The sequence below is a fragment of the Apodemus sylvaticus genome, chromosome 10 (assembly GCF_947179515.1).
Source record: "Apodemus sylvaticus chromosome 10, mApoSyl1.1, whole genome shotgun sequence".
NCBI lineage: Eukaryota > Metazoa > Chordata > Mammalia > Rodentia > Muridae > Apodemus > Apodemus sylvaticus.
This window is the reverse complement of record NC_067481.1, coordinates 105,330,718-105,349,463: the sequence shown is the minus strand read 5'-3', so window position 1 is coordinate 105,349,463 and position 18,746 is coordinate 105,330,718. Positions and strand designations below refer to the sequence as shown.

The window sequence follows — 18,746 nt, the reverse complement described above, 5'->3', positions numbered from 1 at the left end:
GCAAACAGCAACCTGTACCCTAGAGCTGTAGGATTTATCAAACAGTGTCTACTCATCCAACTAACAAGAAGACTTGAGTCCTTATTGTTAAAGAGGACTGAAAAGCCATGACTACTGCTGGGTGCTGGGTGCAGGCACTGCAAAGGGAAGACGTGGGCAGACATACAAACTCAGTACTAATGGTGAGGCTTAGGTCTAGAGGTCGGTGAGCCAGAATGAAAGTCTTTTCATTCCCTGAATGAAAGTCTTTCTCCCTCCGCTCTTCTCTCCTCCTTTACTCAGTGGACACAGCAAACAGCTCATGACAGCTGCACTAGCCTCGCCTCCTTCTCGGAAGAACAAAGACAGGCTTCAATCAGAGCAGACCCAGAATGTCACCACATCTTTGCTGCACGGGGTGGAAGACATCTTAATGTGATTTCTGCCATTCAGGACCAAAGGCCCGGTACTGGTCAGCAGACTCTTGTCTAAGGCTGTGCTTCTTATCAGTATAGTGAGGTCAACAAATACTTGTTACATCATGTTTCCTGCTGTGTAAAGTCAGCATTTCTTTGCACCTACCAGACCTTATCATGGGAGATTAAAGTGCACCAATCCCAAACCTGTCTTTTAGATCAGCTTCCGAGCTTGGCATGAAGGACAGAAAGACCTGAGCTTTCAGTCCCTCAGCTGTCATCCACCCACTCCAGGGCCAGCTTTATAGGACTCCATACTTAAAGTGTGATGATCTTCAACATTACAATCACCAAAATAATTTTAAACAACCAACCAAATTAATAACAGCAGCAGCAGCAGCTAACAACGTTGTAGTACCAGGTTTTAAAATCTCTACTGCTTCAAGTTTTCTGAACATCATGCTCTTTAGCAAAAGACATAATTTGCAATCCGGCTGGGTAAAGCTAGCCAGCCATTACTTTCTTAATGGCCAACCACCATAAGGCTCAGTTAAGTGATCTCAACTAGCAACTAATCAATTAAAATTGATAAGTGAAATACTTTTAACCTTTATTTCAGCAGGGCTCTTCCTAGGGGAAGGAGAGAAGGATGGAATGTGAATTCCCAGCATAAAATTTAATTCCATTTCACAAATGTAAAATTGAAGGGAGCTGTCTCCCTCTCCGCATGGATCAAATCAGAGAAAGCCTGGTCCCGAATCTCTATGGCCAACTCGATCAATTCTAGCCTTACAGAAATCACCACAGCTGATTTCTGTAAGGGTGAAGGGTCAAAGGAGACAGGTAAAGAGGGTCATACTTTCTGTTTTCTCTACCACAAGGAGAGATGAAAGCACAAACACGAGAATGCCAGCAGAGAAACAGGAGTCAGTGAGGTGCTTTTCTGCATCTCGGTCCCTCGGTGAGGGGCGAGCACTGGGCACCTGGCGCTGTGCAGGAGGCAGGATTCTCTGGTATGCTGAGCCACTAGCTGCTCAGTCAGGTGTGTGGCTGTGGCTTTCATGCCACCTTTCACCTAGTCACTAAACAAGACTGGCTGCCTCTCTGCCTTTTTCCTCCTCTAATAGTAAGGATGGAGGCGGGAGCCTTCTATGCTAAGAAAGGCTTTCCAAGAGTTCTCTCCACTGGCAACTACTCCTTTTTTTTTTTTTTTTGAGGTGGGGTGGGGGTGGGGGAAGGCAGTGGCAGAGGGTGGTTCTTTGTGTAGCCCAGGCTGTCTTAGAACTCGATCTGTAGATCAGAGTGGCCTTGAACTCATAGACATCTGCCTAGGATTAAAAGAGTGCCGCTGTGCTGGGATTAAAGGTGTATGCCACTACCTCATAGCAACAATCCCCATTTTACAGAGGGAAAAACAGAGGCTGTAGTGGAAGAGAAAAAGTAGGGCAGAGCTGGCTTGAAAGCTAGCACTCAATGGCTGGATACACAGATGTAGTTTTGTCAGAACTCCCCAAACTATATATACTGAAGGTTGGCAGAATTTATTAAATCTAAATCACACCTCAGAAGGATGGTTTCCAACAGCTGGACTGCAGAGCAGTCCCTGCTGCTCCTGTGTGTCTTGCCTGTAGCGCTCCTTCAAGATTATTCTCTTGGGACCCTGAGTCCTTGGCAAAGGTTCCTGATATTCCTCTGACAATCATGGTTTGAGGGAAAGCTCCACCGTCCAGTCTGGGCTACCAGAAGCATACTCTGGATTTTTATAGTTCTTTCTGTCAGGGCTACTTAGCTAGGGCTGATGGTGGCCATCAGAGCCAAGAGATGGCAAGGGGCGGCTTTGCACTGCCTGGTGCAACACCCAGATTCAGCCTTATCTGAACAACACTACTCTTGGCCTTCCCCCAAAACTGTCAGCCAGCCCCTTCCTTTTCCCACTGCCAGGCCAGTTTGGCTTTTCTGCTTCCTAAGATTCCAAACAGGGAGCTGGAGAGAATGCTCAGCAGCTAAGTGGGCTTGCTGCTCTTACAGAGGACCTAGCTTTGGTTCCCAGCACCCACATGGTGGCTCATGACTGTAACTCCAGGGACCCTCATGCCTCTGGCCTCCAGGACACCAGCATTCATCGCCCTCAGCCCCTGTCCCCTGAACATACACACATAATTAAAAACAGCAAAAATAGATCTTTAAAAAACAGACTCCTAATGCACCAGAATGTGCTACCATACAGAAAGCCCGTGTCCTTTGGTTTGTATGTGCACCATGGTAAATGGAGGAAGAGAAAGCCACACAACGCTGAGAAGGGCTCTGGAAATACCATCGTCTCTTGCTTGTGACCCAGTACTTTGGAAATGAGGCAAGCAATCTCAAGTTCAAGGCCAGCTTGGCCTATTCAGAGATCCCTACCCTGTCTCAAAATAAAATAAAATAAAAATATTTTATTCTCTTATGTTGTAGAGGGAATTTTGAAGCAATGAATGATGGTGTCCTCATTATTTGCTTTGTCTGTTTTTTTTTTTTTGTTTTTTTTTTTAAATCAACTTGACACAGGCAGTAGTCTTTTGAGAAGAGGGAACCTTAATTGAGAAAATGCCCTCTCAAGATGGGCCTGTGCTCAGGCCAGTTGGGTAGTCTCTTGATTAATGGCTGAAGTGGGAGGGCCAACCTCGCTGTGGGTGACTCTGTGTCAGGTGGTCCTAGGCTGTAAAAAAAAAAATGCTGAGCAAGCCATGAGGAGTAAGACAATATACAGCATCCTTCCCTGGCTTCACTTCCTGCCTTCAGGTGCCTGCCTTGACTTCTTTTGATGGCAGACTGTGATGTGAAAGTGTAAGCTAAACAAACCTTAGCTGGTTTGGGTCATGATGTTTTATCACAGCAATAGAAACCCCCTCTAAGACAATAGTCAATACATAGTTCAAGGCTACAGGCTGAGCACGGGCTTTTCTGATTTGCAAAGCTCTTGTTCTTACCTAAACACTGGTGATTTACTTTTGGGTTTGTTGTGGCTTTTCATTTTGCTAGCTAATTTTTTACAGGCTTCCTTTTGGCATCAAGAGAATCTCTTTTTCCACTAGACTCAGACAGAAACTAATCCACAACAGCAGAAAGGCCAGTGCTGTTCTCATTAGCAAGGCGCACTCTCACCGGACCATCCACTGCCCAGCATTGCCCTTCTGCATGGTCCTGGATCAACGGCAGTGCAGACTGCATGCTGCACATTCCCCACATCACAGCAGGTGACCCGACAGAGCAGAGCCTGTATCCCCTGGCCCACTGGTGCAAGACAGGATGGCCAACTCACTCAGATCCAAGACATCATCTGTTTTGATCAGGTCCTCCTCCCGAGTCAGTGGCAATTGGGTCTCAGGTTCCCCTCGCAGCTGCAGTGACAGGGAACGCAGCATGAAGAATACCCGGATGGCCTGGATAGAGCAGAGAGCAGAGGAGAGTGGAGTTTTAGAGGTGTTTTGGAGAGGTGCCCTGAATGAAGGCATGGTATGGTGACTCTTGGTTAAATGGAAAGGAAGAAGAGGGACAGAACAGACCAGCCTTGAAGCACCATGGCCTGGAGCCGTCATAGTAAGATGATACTTCGGGGAGAGCCTGCTTCAGTTCCCAACAGATTGAAGCCTGGGTCACTTCACTGGGCACCTGCCATTTGCCAGCACCTATCCTCAGGGGTCATATGACCTTTAACTCACATCTCCTGACTGCTAGCTTGCTCATTGCCATCAATAGCCAGGAGTCGAGGAGTGCCGCCAGAGGCAGCACTTCAGCGACAACTCCCTCGACACTCCAACTGAGCTAGTGGGGCTGGGAGACAGCACTCACCAGCTTGGGTGCCAGTCCTATGCAGTAAATATGGGCACAAGACAGGAGAGTAGCATGCATATAGGCTTTAGGTCTGGCTAGACTCACTAAGAGTTCAACTCTCATCTTAAGTCTCCAGGCTCTTGGGCCTGGGCCTGAGGAGGAGTGTGACAGACAGATGAGCTGATACTTGGTCAATGGACAACAATGCTTTGTGAGCCCCTCAGGCTCTCCCACCTGACCTCAGGGCGGAGACAGCTTGCCATCACAAGCATCCCTGACCCATGAGAAAGGCCTGCCAAGCCTTGAGTGTAACCACCAGGCAAGTCCTGAGAGAGAGAAAAAAGGCCAAGGACACCAGCTGCCAGGACTATCTGTACTAAAGCAGCCCTTAAGCTCCAGAAACACGCTTGCCACCAGCAGAAGGCCCAGAAGCACAAGGCGAGCCACAGGGAACCATGGGGAACACAGTTCCAGAGGCAAGGTCAGCACTGTCCCCCAGTCCACTATGGTGGACAAGGCACAGTAATTCTGAGCTCTCTGGTTATGCCACAGTCCTGAGACAAGGCTAGTGGGCATAGCCAGCGCAGGCCTGCAGTAGGGGGTGATCACCAACATAAAGGAATGTCAGGGCAAACAACTGTGACTTCACACAGGTGAATTTCCAGTTGTGGCAAAGATAGTGACAGTCCTAGCTTACATGAAGGGAAGAAACCCTTTATCTAGTAAAGAACTTTCAAAAAACAAGGGGGAACAAATTCTTGCCTTCAAAGGGCTGGAGGGTCACTGCATCTGAGTGGCTCAGGCAATGAGTATCTCTGATTAGTTAACAAAGCCCTGATCCTACCTTGGAGGGTCTCGTGTAGAGACTTTGAGAATACTCCCAGCCCTGGCCTCACTTGAATAAACAGGGACTACAGGATGAAGGTAGCTTCCCTGCAGTGATGGTGCGGCGTCGTGAGGGCCCAACATGAATGTCCTGAGTAGACTTTAAAGTCTAGATATCATAGAGCCTGCACCAACCGGAAGAAACAGAGAAGTGGTTCTATTAAAACAAAATAAAGCAAAACAAAACAAAATCAAGAGCTCCTATCTAGTAAGCACCAGCTATGTGCTAGGGCTCAAGGGTCCTATACTGTAAATATAAGACTACAGGAGCAGGAATGCTGAGAGGTGCTGACAGGGCAGAGTGAGCTGCTAAGGGCTGAGCCAAGCCTCTGTAACATCAGGCACACGTCCACACAGCCTCATTTACCAGGAAATGCAATCCCCGTGTTAGTCCAGAGAAGACAGCAATAAGAAGTGAAGTGGGTGTCACAGGAATATATGACAACCAGAGCTCTTTTGTAAGTAGTTACATCTTCAGGGATGAGGAGAAGGAAAGAAAAGAGCCTACTGCATGCATGTTCCAGTCTGTCCATGTTGTCATGTCATAGGTAAGACAGATGACAGTGTCAAGTACATTGCTTTCAGGGTTCTGCTGAAAACAGAAAATGCTGCTTTCTGTAGCCTATCCCTTGGAAGACTGAGGCTTTCCAAGGAATCTATAAATTCAGAATTTGGCTCATTTTGTTCTTTTCTCTTTCTTTCTTTCTTTCTTTCTTTCTTTCTTTCTTTCTTTCTTTCTTTCTTTCTTTCTTTTCTTTTTTTTTTTTTTTTTGAGACAGGGTTTCTCTGTATAGTCCTGGCTGTCCTGGAACTCACTCTGTAGACCAGAATTTGGCTCTTAATGTAGGCATTTTGGTAAAACATCTGCTTTTACTCTGCAAATGTTGAATGGATTATATTTCCAGGAATACAAATAAAAAGAAAGTCATTTAAACTATAAAATACAATATAAACCATATATAATACCATTTAAAATACCAACTCTCAAGGGAAAGCTACATAAAAAAGAACCCCATGTCTAAGTCCAGAGAGAGGTGAGTCCCACAGGGCAGAAGTAGGTTCCCAAGGCAGCCGGAGGACTGGCATGCACGCTGTTTCACCCCATGGCCTTCTTGCCTGCCACCACCCTAGAGCTCCTCTCAGCAGCTCCCTCTCACCACTCACAGCCGCTGAGCACTGTGTGGGGCTTCCCCTTACCCCCACTCTTTCCAGGCATTCTCTGTGTAGCCCTGGCTGTTCTGGAACTCATGCAGTAAAACAGGCTGTCCTAAACCTCATTGAGATTCGACTGCTTCTGCATACCCCATCCTCCACTGAGTGCTGGGAATAAAGGTGTGCACCACCATGCCCAGCCTCCTGCCAGTTGGACAATAATGATCCTATGTGGGTCCCATCTGACAAGCAGAGAGATGGAAACCCATGGCTGTCAGGCTGGCTGCCCATGCAGCTCCAATGTCTGTGTTCTTCTGACCACAGTCCTTGGCCTCCAAAGGAGTCAGGGCTTGGGACCGAAGGTTTTATCAAGCACTCTTCTTTTCTTTGCTAAATCAAGGTACAAAGTTTTAAAGTCATAGTCAAAAGTAACAAGAAATGATAATTGTTTCAGATCTTGGAACCCAGGAGACCAAATTTCAAAAGAGAAGACAGTTGACCAAGGTCTTATATGAAGAAACTTCCACTTCTTAGCTTCTCTGAGTCTGGGAGCAAACCCCAGTGACATTGAGTATCTAGAATCCCAGACCATACATAGGCTTTGGAAGAGAAGGTCTGGAGGCTGAAGACTCTCAGTTCCAACTGGGGCTAAGCGAGAGCAGGAGTCCCTAGTGTCTGGTCTACAGATCCGGAGAGGGATACACGGTGAGTGAGGGGTTTCCACGGCACAGGTAGCCCTGGATCAAGTGCTCAAGGCACCTCTGCCAGCTTCCTTGCCATCTTTGCAAGCTGCTGGATTTCAGTGACAGTCACTCAGGTAGAAGCCACCAAGGCTGTGAAAGTAAGTCATCCTGAAAACAGGGTTGAAGCAGTTGGCTGTGGGCCTGGCCTAGAGAGGAAGCTAGGTGGTAATGTGAGAGATGTACAAAAAACATCCATACCAAAAAAACAAACAAACAACAACAAAAAAAAAACATCCATACCCTTTGAACCAGAAATCCCGCTTCTGGGAACTTCTCCTAAAGAAATAATTCAAAAGAAAGAAAACACTGTGTTCATGAAGTAGTTGTCACGGTTCAGCTGAAAAAGAGTAAATTACAGTGGAGTACCCTAAACTCTGACCAATGGAAAAACCTATGGGAGCTGTGGTAAGAGAACTCCTGACAACCTTTACGCAGTCCTAATCAGACAGCTGTGGTGGCACAGGCCGTGTTCCCTGCCCATGGGCTGTAGAGGAAGGAGGATCAGGAGTTCAAAGTTAGCCTTGGCTGTATAGTGAGTTTTAGGCTAGCCTGGGTTACATTAGACCTTGTCTACAAAGCAAGCAAACACACACACACACACACACACACACACACACACACCACTGTAGGCTGGGGGTAATGTCACTGGTAGCATCTAAGAACTGGGAAGCTTATCCAGAGCTGCGAAAGCCACTCTCACAACAGGAAAACTAATACATACAATGAAGAGAGGAAGATGCAAGTGAGGCCATGGCAAGACCCCTGGGCCATCATAAGAGGCTGAGTTTGTGGACAGAGGATGTTTCTAAGTGTTGAAATATGGAAGAAATTTTCTTTCTTTAAAAATGCTGAGATATGACTGAATTTTCTTTAATGTGTAACACACAGCCATGCCATTTCCTCAAGATCAATAGTGACAAACACAAAAATCTGCTGTCCCTACAGGGAACATGGGATCGGAATATGGGGACACATATCTGTAATTCTCGATATCGGGGAGGCTGAGGTAGAAGCCAGCCTGGGCTACTTAATAAGACACTGTCTCAAACAAAACCGAGGAAAGGGCGAGCACATGCCGAGCATGTGTGCCCTGGCCTCAACCCTGCTACCAAACACAGCACCCAGCAAGGGATGGGTTGGCCATGGCTTCCCAGATCGCTAATACTTCAGTTCAGCCTTTAACATTTGCCAGAGCCCCCTGCTGGCACTCCTCTGCACCAAGCTTAGCGAGTCCTTGGGTGAAACCTCTTGCTCATCATAGACACCGGTGTACCCTGCTCCTGTCCCACCAATGCTTTCAGTGTTTACCATCTGCCACACACTTCACAGCGATCCTGTGACTTTCTGTGTTTACCATCTGCCACACACTTCACAACGATCCTATTAGCTACTGTGGGCAAAAGCTGAGGGGGCACGGGAGGAACGTTAGGCTCAGGGGGTTAATGCTTCCCAGATCACACAGCTATACGCTGTGCAGGCCTGGCTCGGGAATGCATGCTCTTTCTCAGCCACTCCACCCAAATGCCCGACCTGAGTGGGGAGAACTCAAACCCAAGTTCTGCTTGGACCCCCAAACTCTGATGACTTCTATTTCAGCCCTTATGGGCTGTCATGACTCAGGGGCATGTTTGTGATTTTGATCTCACACTTAAAAAAAGTATTTGTGTTGTATGCACTCATGGAGGTCAGAGGACAACTTGCAGGAATCTGTGGTTTGCTCAGGGACTGGGAATGTGTGTTGCTTGAAGATACAAATTGCCCACTTCCTCAGTAGACCCTGAGCACATGGTTAAAAGTGTTAGCAGGGCGGAGGAGGTCACAGAGGCCTCCAGTCTGAGGCACACACTAATTTATGTCACTTGCTTCCTGAAATCCCAAAGTGAAACCCTTCTGCTGCTCTAGCCACAAGCAGACCAAGGAAGATGTGGTAGTTAGTTTGGGAGCTATCATGAATGCTTCTAAATTATCCATTCATAGTCATGTCTCCAGGGAATGATTTTCCAGGAAAAGGCAGTGTTGCTTTCTAAGAAAGAAACCGAGATCTTACGCAGGAGATAAACTACTGTGAAGAACCTGACCAGGCTGCTTCCTAGAGTGGCCGCCTCAGAACAAAGTGCTGATAAGGGGATCACCTCTGCTAGTTCTAAGAACAGGGCTCTGTGCACATGATCTCCTGCCTCCTGGCCAGCCAGCACCATGCTCACTGGCAGACACTTTGCCAGTGTGTTGCCTGGGGTTCTGAGACCTCGGCCAAGCCTCACACCCACCTCCCTCCCCATGCTGGGAGTTCTATGATCTGTGTTCCCACGCTTCACAGAAGCGGAGCTTGGCTTCCATTCAAGTTTCTGACTGCACTCGGCCATGGTGCGGGTAGTCGACAGCAGCCCACTGAGGTGCCAGTTGCCACAGAACCTCAATCTCCATTTTCCAAGAACAGACTTCGAAAAGCCATGTATGGTAGTAGGTGTATGCATGAGACTACTCTTTACAGGAGACTAGACACCTACTGGTCTAGTCTTTAACTGGTCAGGCTTTAACTGATCTAGAGATCCTTTCCCTATGGCCCAGGAGAGGCCAGGATCACACTTACTCACCCGTCTCGTCTTCTCCACATCACCACATGGCAGCCGCTTCACAAAGTCAATGCCAGTCAGTGGCGTGCCCGTTGGGGGCAGGAGGATGGAAGCATCCATCATGAGATATTCCACATTCATGGGCTTGATCTAGGAGAGACAGCACAGGAAGCCTCAGCCAGGCCCTCCTGCACCTGGGCCATAAATGAGAGCCAGCTCCGGGTTAGGCAGGGCCTTGATTTCTCGTTTCCTAGATGTGTGGCAGGCTCTGTTCGTTTTCCAACTTGTGGCTTTCCCCTTCATTTCAGTCAGAGGGCCCTATGACCACCTAGTACTGGCTGCTTGCCTTCCTTTGTGGGACATGTTAAATGCTGTTTTCCAGAGGCCCGAGTCCCTTTCTCTAAATCCCTGTATACCAGAGCAGGGTGGCAGGTCCATGTTCCCACTCCAGGCTGTTCTTGGCACTGGCTTTCCAGCAGGGCCTTCTCATAGAACAGACAGGCTCCATCCAATGCTCCTACAATGCCAGAGTCTCCTCCACGGAATTCCTTCCACTCTCTCCGTGGGGTTGGGGGATAACAGCGAGCCTCAAGGTCCATCATCCCTTTAACAATAAACCTGGGTTGCTAAGGAATATGTGACCAGCTTGAGTGGCACTCAGACCAGCGTCACTTGTTAGCTTCGAGGCCAATTTCCTAGGGGCAGCTGAGGACTAACTTTAGTTGCAGGGACTGGGGCGTGACACCTTAGTATTTCTGGAGAATGTCAAGCATTGTATAGCAGAACACCATAAACACTGGAGTAAAATAAGCAAACCCCAGAAAGCTTCCTGTGGGGTAGGATGAGGGAAGGGGAACACATTTTTGGCTTATGGGCCTTGAGTGAGGCCTACTGCTGGGTATTTCACATCTGGCTGGGGCAACTCAGAGGTCTCCACTGCAGAGATGACAAACAGGCTCAGATTATATGTGACCTGACCAAGGGCACACAGTTAGGAAGCAATAAAGGCAGACACTTCAGGGGCTTGGGAGCCCCAACTTTTCCAAATCATAAACAATGTGTAGAGTTTACATTTCCAAGCTAAAAAGGGTACCATAGAAGACCACACTCTGGGAGGGAATCTGCACTAGAGAAGTTGAAACCCTGCTCCCTGCTCCCGCTGTGACTGATGGGCTGAAGGGGGAAAGTACCAGCTGCGCTCCTAGGCATAGCTGGGGCTGTGTGGGCCAGGAAGGTACAGCCACAGCCACGACAACCCACATGTTACAGGAAGTATGACCTTGAAAGTGATCCATGGATGCCTGGAGGGGGGCAGTGACAAAGAGGAGGTGAGGGCTTGGCTGCCAGAGCCCTGGAGCCAGGGCGCACTTAGCATGCTGTATGCTTCTCTCTTTCTGACACCTTAAACACTCACATTCATTATAAATGTCCCCATCACTTCATGCTTTGGTGAGTTATGTCCATGAAAAAGATCACTTGTCTTCTATTTACCGAGTGCTACTTAGGGGCCGAGAGACGAACAAAGCAGAAAAGCTGTCATCTCCAGTCTGTCCTGTTCCAGGGAGAGGCAGGGACCGCAGGCCTCCGCACCTGTACTTATTGCTCTAGAGGGGCAGCGGGGAGGACCACTCTCCATGGAGGCCCAGCTCTGACACTAGCAGGCTGCACACACCTAGGGACATGACCCAGCCTCTCTGACTCCCATTTTCCCTCAGTTGGATAAAGGAAACAATGGCAACAGTTCTTCCATAGTAAAGACTCTAGATTGAAGTTCCCAAGCAGAAAAAAAAGGGGGGGGGGGAGAGAACAATTCCTTTCTTGTTCTTGTTCTTGTTCCTCTCCTCCTCCTCCTCCTCCTCCTCCTCCTCCTCCTCCTCCTCCTCCTCCTTCTTTTAGTATAGAACAGAGTTTATTCAGGGCATGGGTAGTGGGGTTAAGAGGGTAGTAGAGGCAGAAAAAGGCAGAGAGAGGGAGAAAGTAGAAAGGCAGAGGTTGGCCATGGCCATGATGGCCATGAGTATGTGGAGAGAGGGGGAAGGGAAGGGAATGGGAAGGGAGAGCAAAGCAGGAGAGACTCTACAGAGCAGTCTGGTGGGGGCTTCTTGGCTATGGGGACTGGCACGTTTCAGGCTAGGCGCCAAACTGCCGCCTCCACCTTTCGCTTCCTCGGCAGCCATTTGCTGCTCACCTTCGTCTGAGCTCTTGTCCTTGTGACTGCTGGCTGAGACTGTTTAGACTGTGTTGATCTAAATGTCATTAGACAGCCTCTGAGACCTACAATAGAGACCTCCCTCACTTTGCTATAACCTGCCACTTGAAGTTCCTGTCAATGGATTTGGAAAGTGTCTAGATTTAATTTTATTTTGTTCTGTGACTCCATGAAACAAGTTCCTTAACAAAACATGTATGGGGCAGTCTGAGTACTGGACATGGTCACTTATATTTGGCTCTAAAACAGACTATCTTATTTTCTTTAAGATGAGACTGTTTTGTGTCAGACTCAATATATACAACATGCTTTTCAGTCTTGCAAGCAGTCAGTCCTCAGTAAAGGACACCTTTGTTTAATGATATGCGCTGACTCTGACTACCTTACAGACACAGTGCCACTACCTAATGCAGCAATGGAGCTGCACTAAGTGAGGCCTGGCCCACATTGGCTGGCAAGATCAAGGCTCATCTTCTAAGGGCCAGCTGAGGACACACGCCAGTTGCAGGGCTGAGGGTATGTCCCTTTTGTATTTCCAGAGAACGCTAAACATTGTTCAGGACGGACCATAATCACTAGAGTAAAACCTGCAGCCAGGCGGTGGTGACACACGCCTTTAATCCCAGAACTTGGGAGGCAGAGGCAGGTGAATTTCTGAGTTTGAGGACAGCCTGGTCTACAGAGTGAGTTCTAGGACAGCCAGGGCTACACAGAGAAACCCTGTCTTGAAAAAAACTGAAAAAAAAAAACCCTGACAAACAAAACAAAACAAAACAAATAAACTCCCCAGCAAAACCCAGGGAGCAGGGGAGATGTGGACATATGTACTTTTTCACATTGGCACAGTATGAGCCCAGCTCCTGAGTATTTTATATCCGCTTAGGGCAACTCAAGAGGTATGGGCCCCACTGCACAGATGACAAGCAGCCAGACTCAGAATGCAAGTAACCTGCCCAAGGGAACACAGTTAGGAAGCAATAAAGGTAGACACTTCAGGGGCATAGCGATGAATATACTCTGATGTTTTAGTGGTGGTGGCAATCGTATTTACCTCACTAACAGTCTTTGTCATTTGACCAGAAAGCCCCAAATGAGACAGAGCCCTCTGCAAATTTATATGCTAGCCTCTGTATGTTCTTATGTGCCAGCCTCTGTATGTTCTTATGTGCCAGCCTCTGTATGTTCTTATGTGCCAGCCTCTGTATGTTCTTATGTGCCAGCCTCTGTATGTTCTTATGTGCCAGCCTCTGTATGTTCTTATGTGCCAGTCTCTGTATGTTCTTATGTGCCAGCCTCTGTATGTTCTTATGTGCCAGCCTCTGTATGTTATGTGCCAGCCTCTGTATGTTCTTATGTGCCAGCCTCTGTATGTTCTTATGTGCCAGCCTCTGTATGTTCTTATGTGCCAGTCTCTGAATGTTCTTATGTGCCAGCCTCTGTATGTTCTTATGTGCCAGTCTCTGTATGTTCTTATGTGCCAGCCTCTGTATGTTCTTATATGCCAGCCTCTGTATGTTCTTATGTGCCAGCCTCTGTATGTTCTTATATGCCAGCCTCTGTATGTTCTTATGTGCCAGCCTCTGTATGTTATGTGCCAGCCTCTGTGTTCTTATGTGCCAGTCTCTGTATGTTCTTATGTGCCAGTCTCTGTATGTTCTTATGTGCCAGCCTCTGTATGTTCTTATGTGCCAGTCTCTGTATGTTCTTATGTGCCAGCCTCTGTATGTTCTTATGTGCCAGCCTCTGTATGTTATGTGCCAGCCTCTGTGTGTTCTTATGTGCCAGTCTCTGTATGTTCTTATGTGCCAGCCTCTATATGTTCTTATGTGCCAGTCTCTGTATGTTCTTATGTGCCAGCCTCTGTATGTTCTTATGTGCCAGCCTCTGTATGTTATGTGCCAGCCTCTGTGTGTTCTTATGTGCCAGTCTCTGTATGTTCTTATGTGCCAGCCTCTGTATGTTCTTATGTGCCAGCCTCTGTATGTTCTTATGTGCCAGTCTCTGTATGTTCTTATGTGCCAGCCTCTGTATGTTCTTATGTGCCAGCCTCTGTATGTTATGTGCCAGCCTCTGTGTGTTCTTATGTGCCAGTCTCTGTATGTTCTTATGTGCCAGCCTCTATATGTTCTTATGTGCCAGTCTCTGTATGTTCTTATGTGCCAGCCTCTGTATGTTCTTATGTGCCAGCCTCTGTATGTTATGTGCCAGCCTCTGTGTGTTCTTATGTGCCAGTCTCTGTATGTTCTTATGTGCCAGCCTCTGTATGTTCTTATGTGCCAGCCTCTGTATGTTCTTATGTGCCAGTCTCTGTATGTTCTTATGCGCCAGCCTCTGTATGTTCTGGTTCTGTACTTACTGTCATGCTCCTGTACTCATCTTCAAACATGTCCAAAAAAATCTCTTCTCCCTACAAAGACAGGAAGGGAGTAAAGAGGCGCTTATCCCACCTTCATAAACAGCATTACAAAGGCTGCACTTGACTTTGAAGGCCATCTGCTTTTCATTACGAGTTCTTGTAAATCCCAGAAACTAAAACACACATGTGAAAGTGAGCATACATGTACAGATAAAGGGCCAAATATCAAATGCACTGCTCTCCAGCCTCCGCTCTTTGAAGCTGGAGTTTCTTCAGTCATATCAGCTAATTAGAGCACATCAACAACAAAAGAAGATAATATATAAATAATATAGAATTACTTATAGACATAGATAAGGTTAAGATTTCAAGTGCTTAACATCCCTTACTTCTCCAGAGTGGACAAGAAAGGGGGAAATGCTATTAAGTCACCATGTTAAACATGTGAGGCTTGTGCCTAGGTGGGGAGGAGGCACAGCTGTCAGCACTAGCACTAAGTCTATATGGCTAGTCTATTTGTTTTTGAGTGAAGTCTTGCGTTTGGTTGCTAAGGACAATGACTTCACAGGACTCCACCTTGGGCAGAATCCAGCATCACCAGATTTACTGTAAGAATGGGATGGCAAAGGTGTGTGTGTCAGAAAACAACAGGCTGGAGCCCATGTCTACCAGGCCACTCACTGGGAAGGCAAAATAATGCACAGCCTCAGAGCCTGTCTCCCTGGGCTGGGAATAAAATGCAAACACAGTTTTCCTTCTGTTCCAGACCAAGGGGCAGCATTTGGGAAATGGCTACTCTGTGCCTTTCTGTGTTCACATCAGCGCGTTCAAGGGGCAGACAGGTTTCTAGAAGTTCTGTGGAGGAAGAGGTCCAAAGAACACTAGACAGCCCCAGGGTTCCTTCTTTCTTCTGGCGTCTGTCTACAACTGCAACTGGACCAGGTCATTTGGTCCTGGCAAGGTGAACTTTTAGATTACAGGACTGGGCTTAGCTCAGTTAAAACAACAATGGTGGCAGGCCAAGTGCAAGCAAGGGCAGGGGGACAGAGAGGCTGTGCTGCCACCGCCCAGCCCAGCAGGAACCGTGTGAGCAGAGATCACAAGAGGAGATCACTAGGATGACTCGCCCTGTGGATGGATCCGAGTCACCCCACGCATCCCCCATGTGGAGACGTGCGGTGAGAGAATGGCCGCAGCAGACCTGACCTCTGCCGTCATCGTGGATGTCTCTGTGTCTGGGATGACAGCTATGACGGCATCTTCTCAGAGCAGCCCAACTATACTAAGACATGCCTCATGGTCAGAGGCCAACAAAACTGTCCGACACTGATATAAGTGGACCTCTTCATGCAAGAACCTGAGACAAATGTCTCTAAATCCTTCCGATCCCAAAGGTCATCTCACTAAACTCAAGATGATGCTTCAGATGCTGCCATGAGTTTTCTTAGCATGCATACTTATAGATATCAACAATATGTAATTGATAAAAATCATGAGTGATTCATAGTAGTTTTCTATGTATTAGGAGATATAACTTATGAATTTTACTTTGTCATCCATGTACCTCTCATAGATTACAGTAAATTTATGAGTAACTGATAAACAATCTGCCATAAACTAATAGTAAGTCCTCAGAAATTTTATTCTTCTTGTAAGAGACTGTGGGATTAAGTGCTATTGTCCAACATTCACAAGTGTGGAAAAGTACTTGAAGGGCCAACAAAATGGCTCAGCAGGTAAGCTCGCTTTCGGTGAAACCCTGATGACCCAAGTTTGATCCCCATATTCCACAATGGAAGGAGTATACCAGATCTTCCAGGTTCTTCTAACCTCTACATGCATACCACAGGATGCACATACTTAAACCTGTGTGCATATATCTACCCCCATACCACTACACAAGGCTAGATTCCACCACCCTATCCTCCTGAGAGATATCCCATCCATGCTACTGTCCGCCTGTGCTGCCAAGTACCTTATAGAAATGACGAACAAGGTGGACACTCTCTTCTCTTGCACCCTGTTGAAGAAGAAAGAAGGTGTGAGGGAAGCAGATGTGAGGGAAACAATGAGTGACACAATTAAACAGGGCAGTCAGTTATGGAATACAGTTATAATGTCTCCTCCTTAATAAAACACAAAACTCTTTCACCTGTGTGTGTGTGTGTGTGTGTAGAGTGGATCAGAACAGATATACATAAGGATCAACTCTCAGTTGTTCTTTTTCACCTCTGTACTTCCTACATTTTCTAAAAATCATAACAAGGAACAAAATAATGAGAAATGATATAATATGCTGAGCCTCCATGTGTGTGCACACAAATACACACACACACACACACACACACACACACACACACACACACACACACACACACTGTAGGTAGATATATTTCTGCATGTATAAAAGCTTTATCACACAAAGGAACATTTGAAAACTCCAGGGCTAATCCAGAAGCAGATCACCCCAAAATAAGTCACTACAATGAAAGAATTTGGAACTCTTCCAGTGCTCTGGATGGAGGGAGGCCCCTCTGGACAAGTGGGCTTCAGCAGGACCCTGGGCAGGGTAGGGGTGGGATCACAGGTATCTCAGGTCTAGCTTCTCTGAGCTAGGCTAGGGATGTCAAGAACAGGCAGTGCCAGGAGCCTCATGACTGATCTCCTCACCTGAGGGACAACAGTATAGGAAGGGAAGGGAAAAGGTATGGTCTCACCTCCAGACAGGCCAGGTGCACATCCTTGATGACACAGCCAGAGCTGGTCAGCACTTGCTGCTTCAGGAGCAGGCAGCCGAGCTCCAGTGTAGCTAACCGGATCCTGCCATCTGCAGAGCACATCAGAATCAGCCCAGTATCCTCAAAGTCCAGTGTGCACCCCAAAGACAAGGCTCTTGCTTTCCTTCCTTGAGGTTAACCACCACCTATAGGCACTCTGGGGATGGGCATGGGGGTAGGAACCAACACATCTCAATCCCCCTCCTAGGAAGCTATGGGTCCACGCTCCCGTTAAGTTCCTCTGTCAGGTGTGAGCAAGAGAAGGTGGGCGGAGGCGGGGGAGGCTGTGCTGCAGCTGTGCCTGTCCAGCACGTCTCCCTCTTCCAGGTGTGGATATACACCCACATGTTCTGTAAGACCCACTGTGGGTCATGTGACTTCATAGAATTGGGCCCTCCCCTGCTAAGTCTGACACACAGGACAAGGGTCACTCAGTCCTTCTTATCCCACTCACCGCCCTAAACCCCCCTCAGGGCTGGGTTCCAGTTCCCATTCCCAGCCGGATCCCTATATAACTCAGCCACTCGGCTACACTAGTCCTGTCCAGGCCACCTCTCTCGCACTCTTGCTCTCTGCTTTCATGGCCCACTTCAGTCTGCTTGTCATGTCCAGCCTGGCCTCTCCTCTCTGCTACTTCTCCCTTATCTCTACAGGGCCCGTCTGCACTCTTAGGAGTTGTCAGATCCTCTTCTTATTTTATTTTTCATTCAGCACCTACACTTGTGAGCCCTAGGTGTTCCCACCCTTGTTCCTGATTAGGCGACCACAGGCAAGGGGGGCCCAGCAGTACAGCAGAAGAACACAGGCTCTCCTTGTACTGTGAGGCCTGACACCCAGCACTAGCCACCCCTGCCTTTGCTGACATCACCAGTCTTTGGAAGTTGTCCAGAAAGGGGCTCTCCCACAGGGCTGAGCACACTGGGTGTCTGTAGAGATTTCCTTCCGGGGGTTTACACAGCACCTGGCTCCAGGCCTGGGTGCTGGTTAGCACAGCATGAAGTTCATCACAACTTGGTCACAGTTATCAGAAAGCCAACCCAGACTAACTTAGACTATATAAGCAGAAACTGATAAGCAAACACAAACACAATGGCTGACTTATGAAATCTGCTAGGGCAGTGGGGGTGGGATGGGCACTGGCTTAATAATGCTTTTGGGATTCTGCCACTTTCTGGATTGGAAAGGTAACTACTTGCTACTAGAAGCCATCTCTTTCCTCCTAGGGAAGATACCCATTGACTAACCTAAGGCCAACTACTATTAAGCAAACTGTCACACGGGTCTTTTCTTTCTCTCTCTCTCTCTCTCTCTCTCTCTCTCTCTCTCTCTCTCTCTCTCTCTCTCTCTCTCTCTCTCCCTCCCTCCCTCCCTCCCTCCCTCCCTCCCTCCCTCTCTGTCTCTTTCTCTCTCCCAAAGTATTTATTTATTTTATGTATGTGAGTACATTATAACTGTCTTCAGACAGACCAGAGGAAGGCATTAGATCCCACTATTGATGATTGTGAGCTACCATGTGGTTGCTGGGAACTGAACTCAGGCCCTCTGGAAGAGCAGTCAGTGCTCTTTTTTTGTTTGTTTTTTGATTTTTTTGTTTTTTTGTTTTTTTGTATTTGGTTTTTTCAAGACAGGGTTTCTCTGTATAGCCCTGGCTGTCCTGGAACTCATTCTGCAGACCAGGCTGGCCTTGAACTCAGAAATCTGCCTGCCTCTGCCTCTCAGAGTGCTGGGACTACAGGCGTGCGCCACCACTGCCCAGCCTGCAGTCTGTGCTCCTAACCACTGAGCCATCTCTCCAGCCCTTTGCACTTTATTTCTAATGAACGGTGGAAGTGTAGTAGAAGAA

The 18,746-nt window shown here is 47.6% G+C and overlaps 1 protein-coding gene across 7 annotated transcripts in view; it reads right to left on the bottom strand.

Moving 5' to 3' along the window:
- Positions 1–18,746, bottom strand: part of Clec16a (C-type lectin domain containing 16A) — a 189,224-nt gene that overhangs the window by 91,722 nt on the left and 78,756 nt on the right. For 5 of the 7 annotated variants that reach the window (XM_052194096.1, XM_052194095.1, XM_052194091.1 and 2 more), the window contains 6 exons: positions 16,844–16,953; positions 16,102–16,146; positions 14,127–14,177; positions 9,583–9,711; positions 7,229–7,264; positions 3,697–3,817 (listed from right to left, as the gene is read on the bottom strand). In XM_052194096.1, coding sequence (XP_052050056.1) covers positions 3,697–3,817; positions 7,229–7,264; positions 9,583–9,711; positions 14,127–14,177; positions 16,102–16,146; positions 16,844–16,953 — 492 coding nt within the window. The remainder of the gene's footprint in view (positions 1–3,696; positions 3,818–7,228; positions 7,265–9,582; positions 9,712–14,126; positions 14,178–16,101; positions 16,147–16,843; positions 16,954–18,746) is intronic. The other 2 variants (XM_052194092.1, XM_052194094.1) reach the window with 1 other exon arrangement.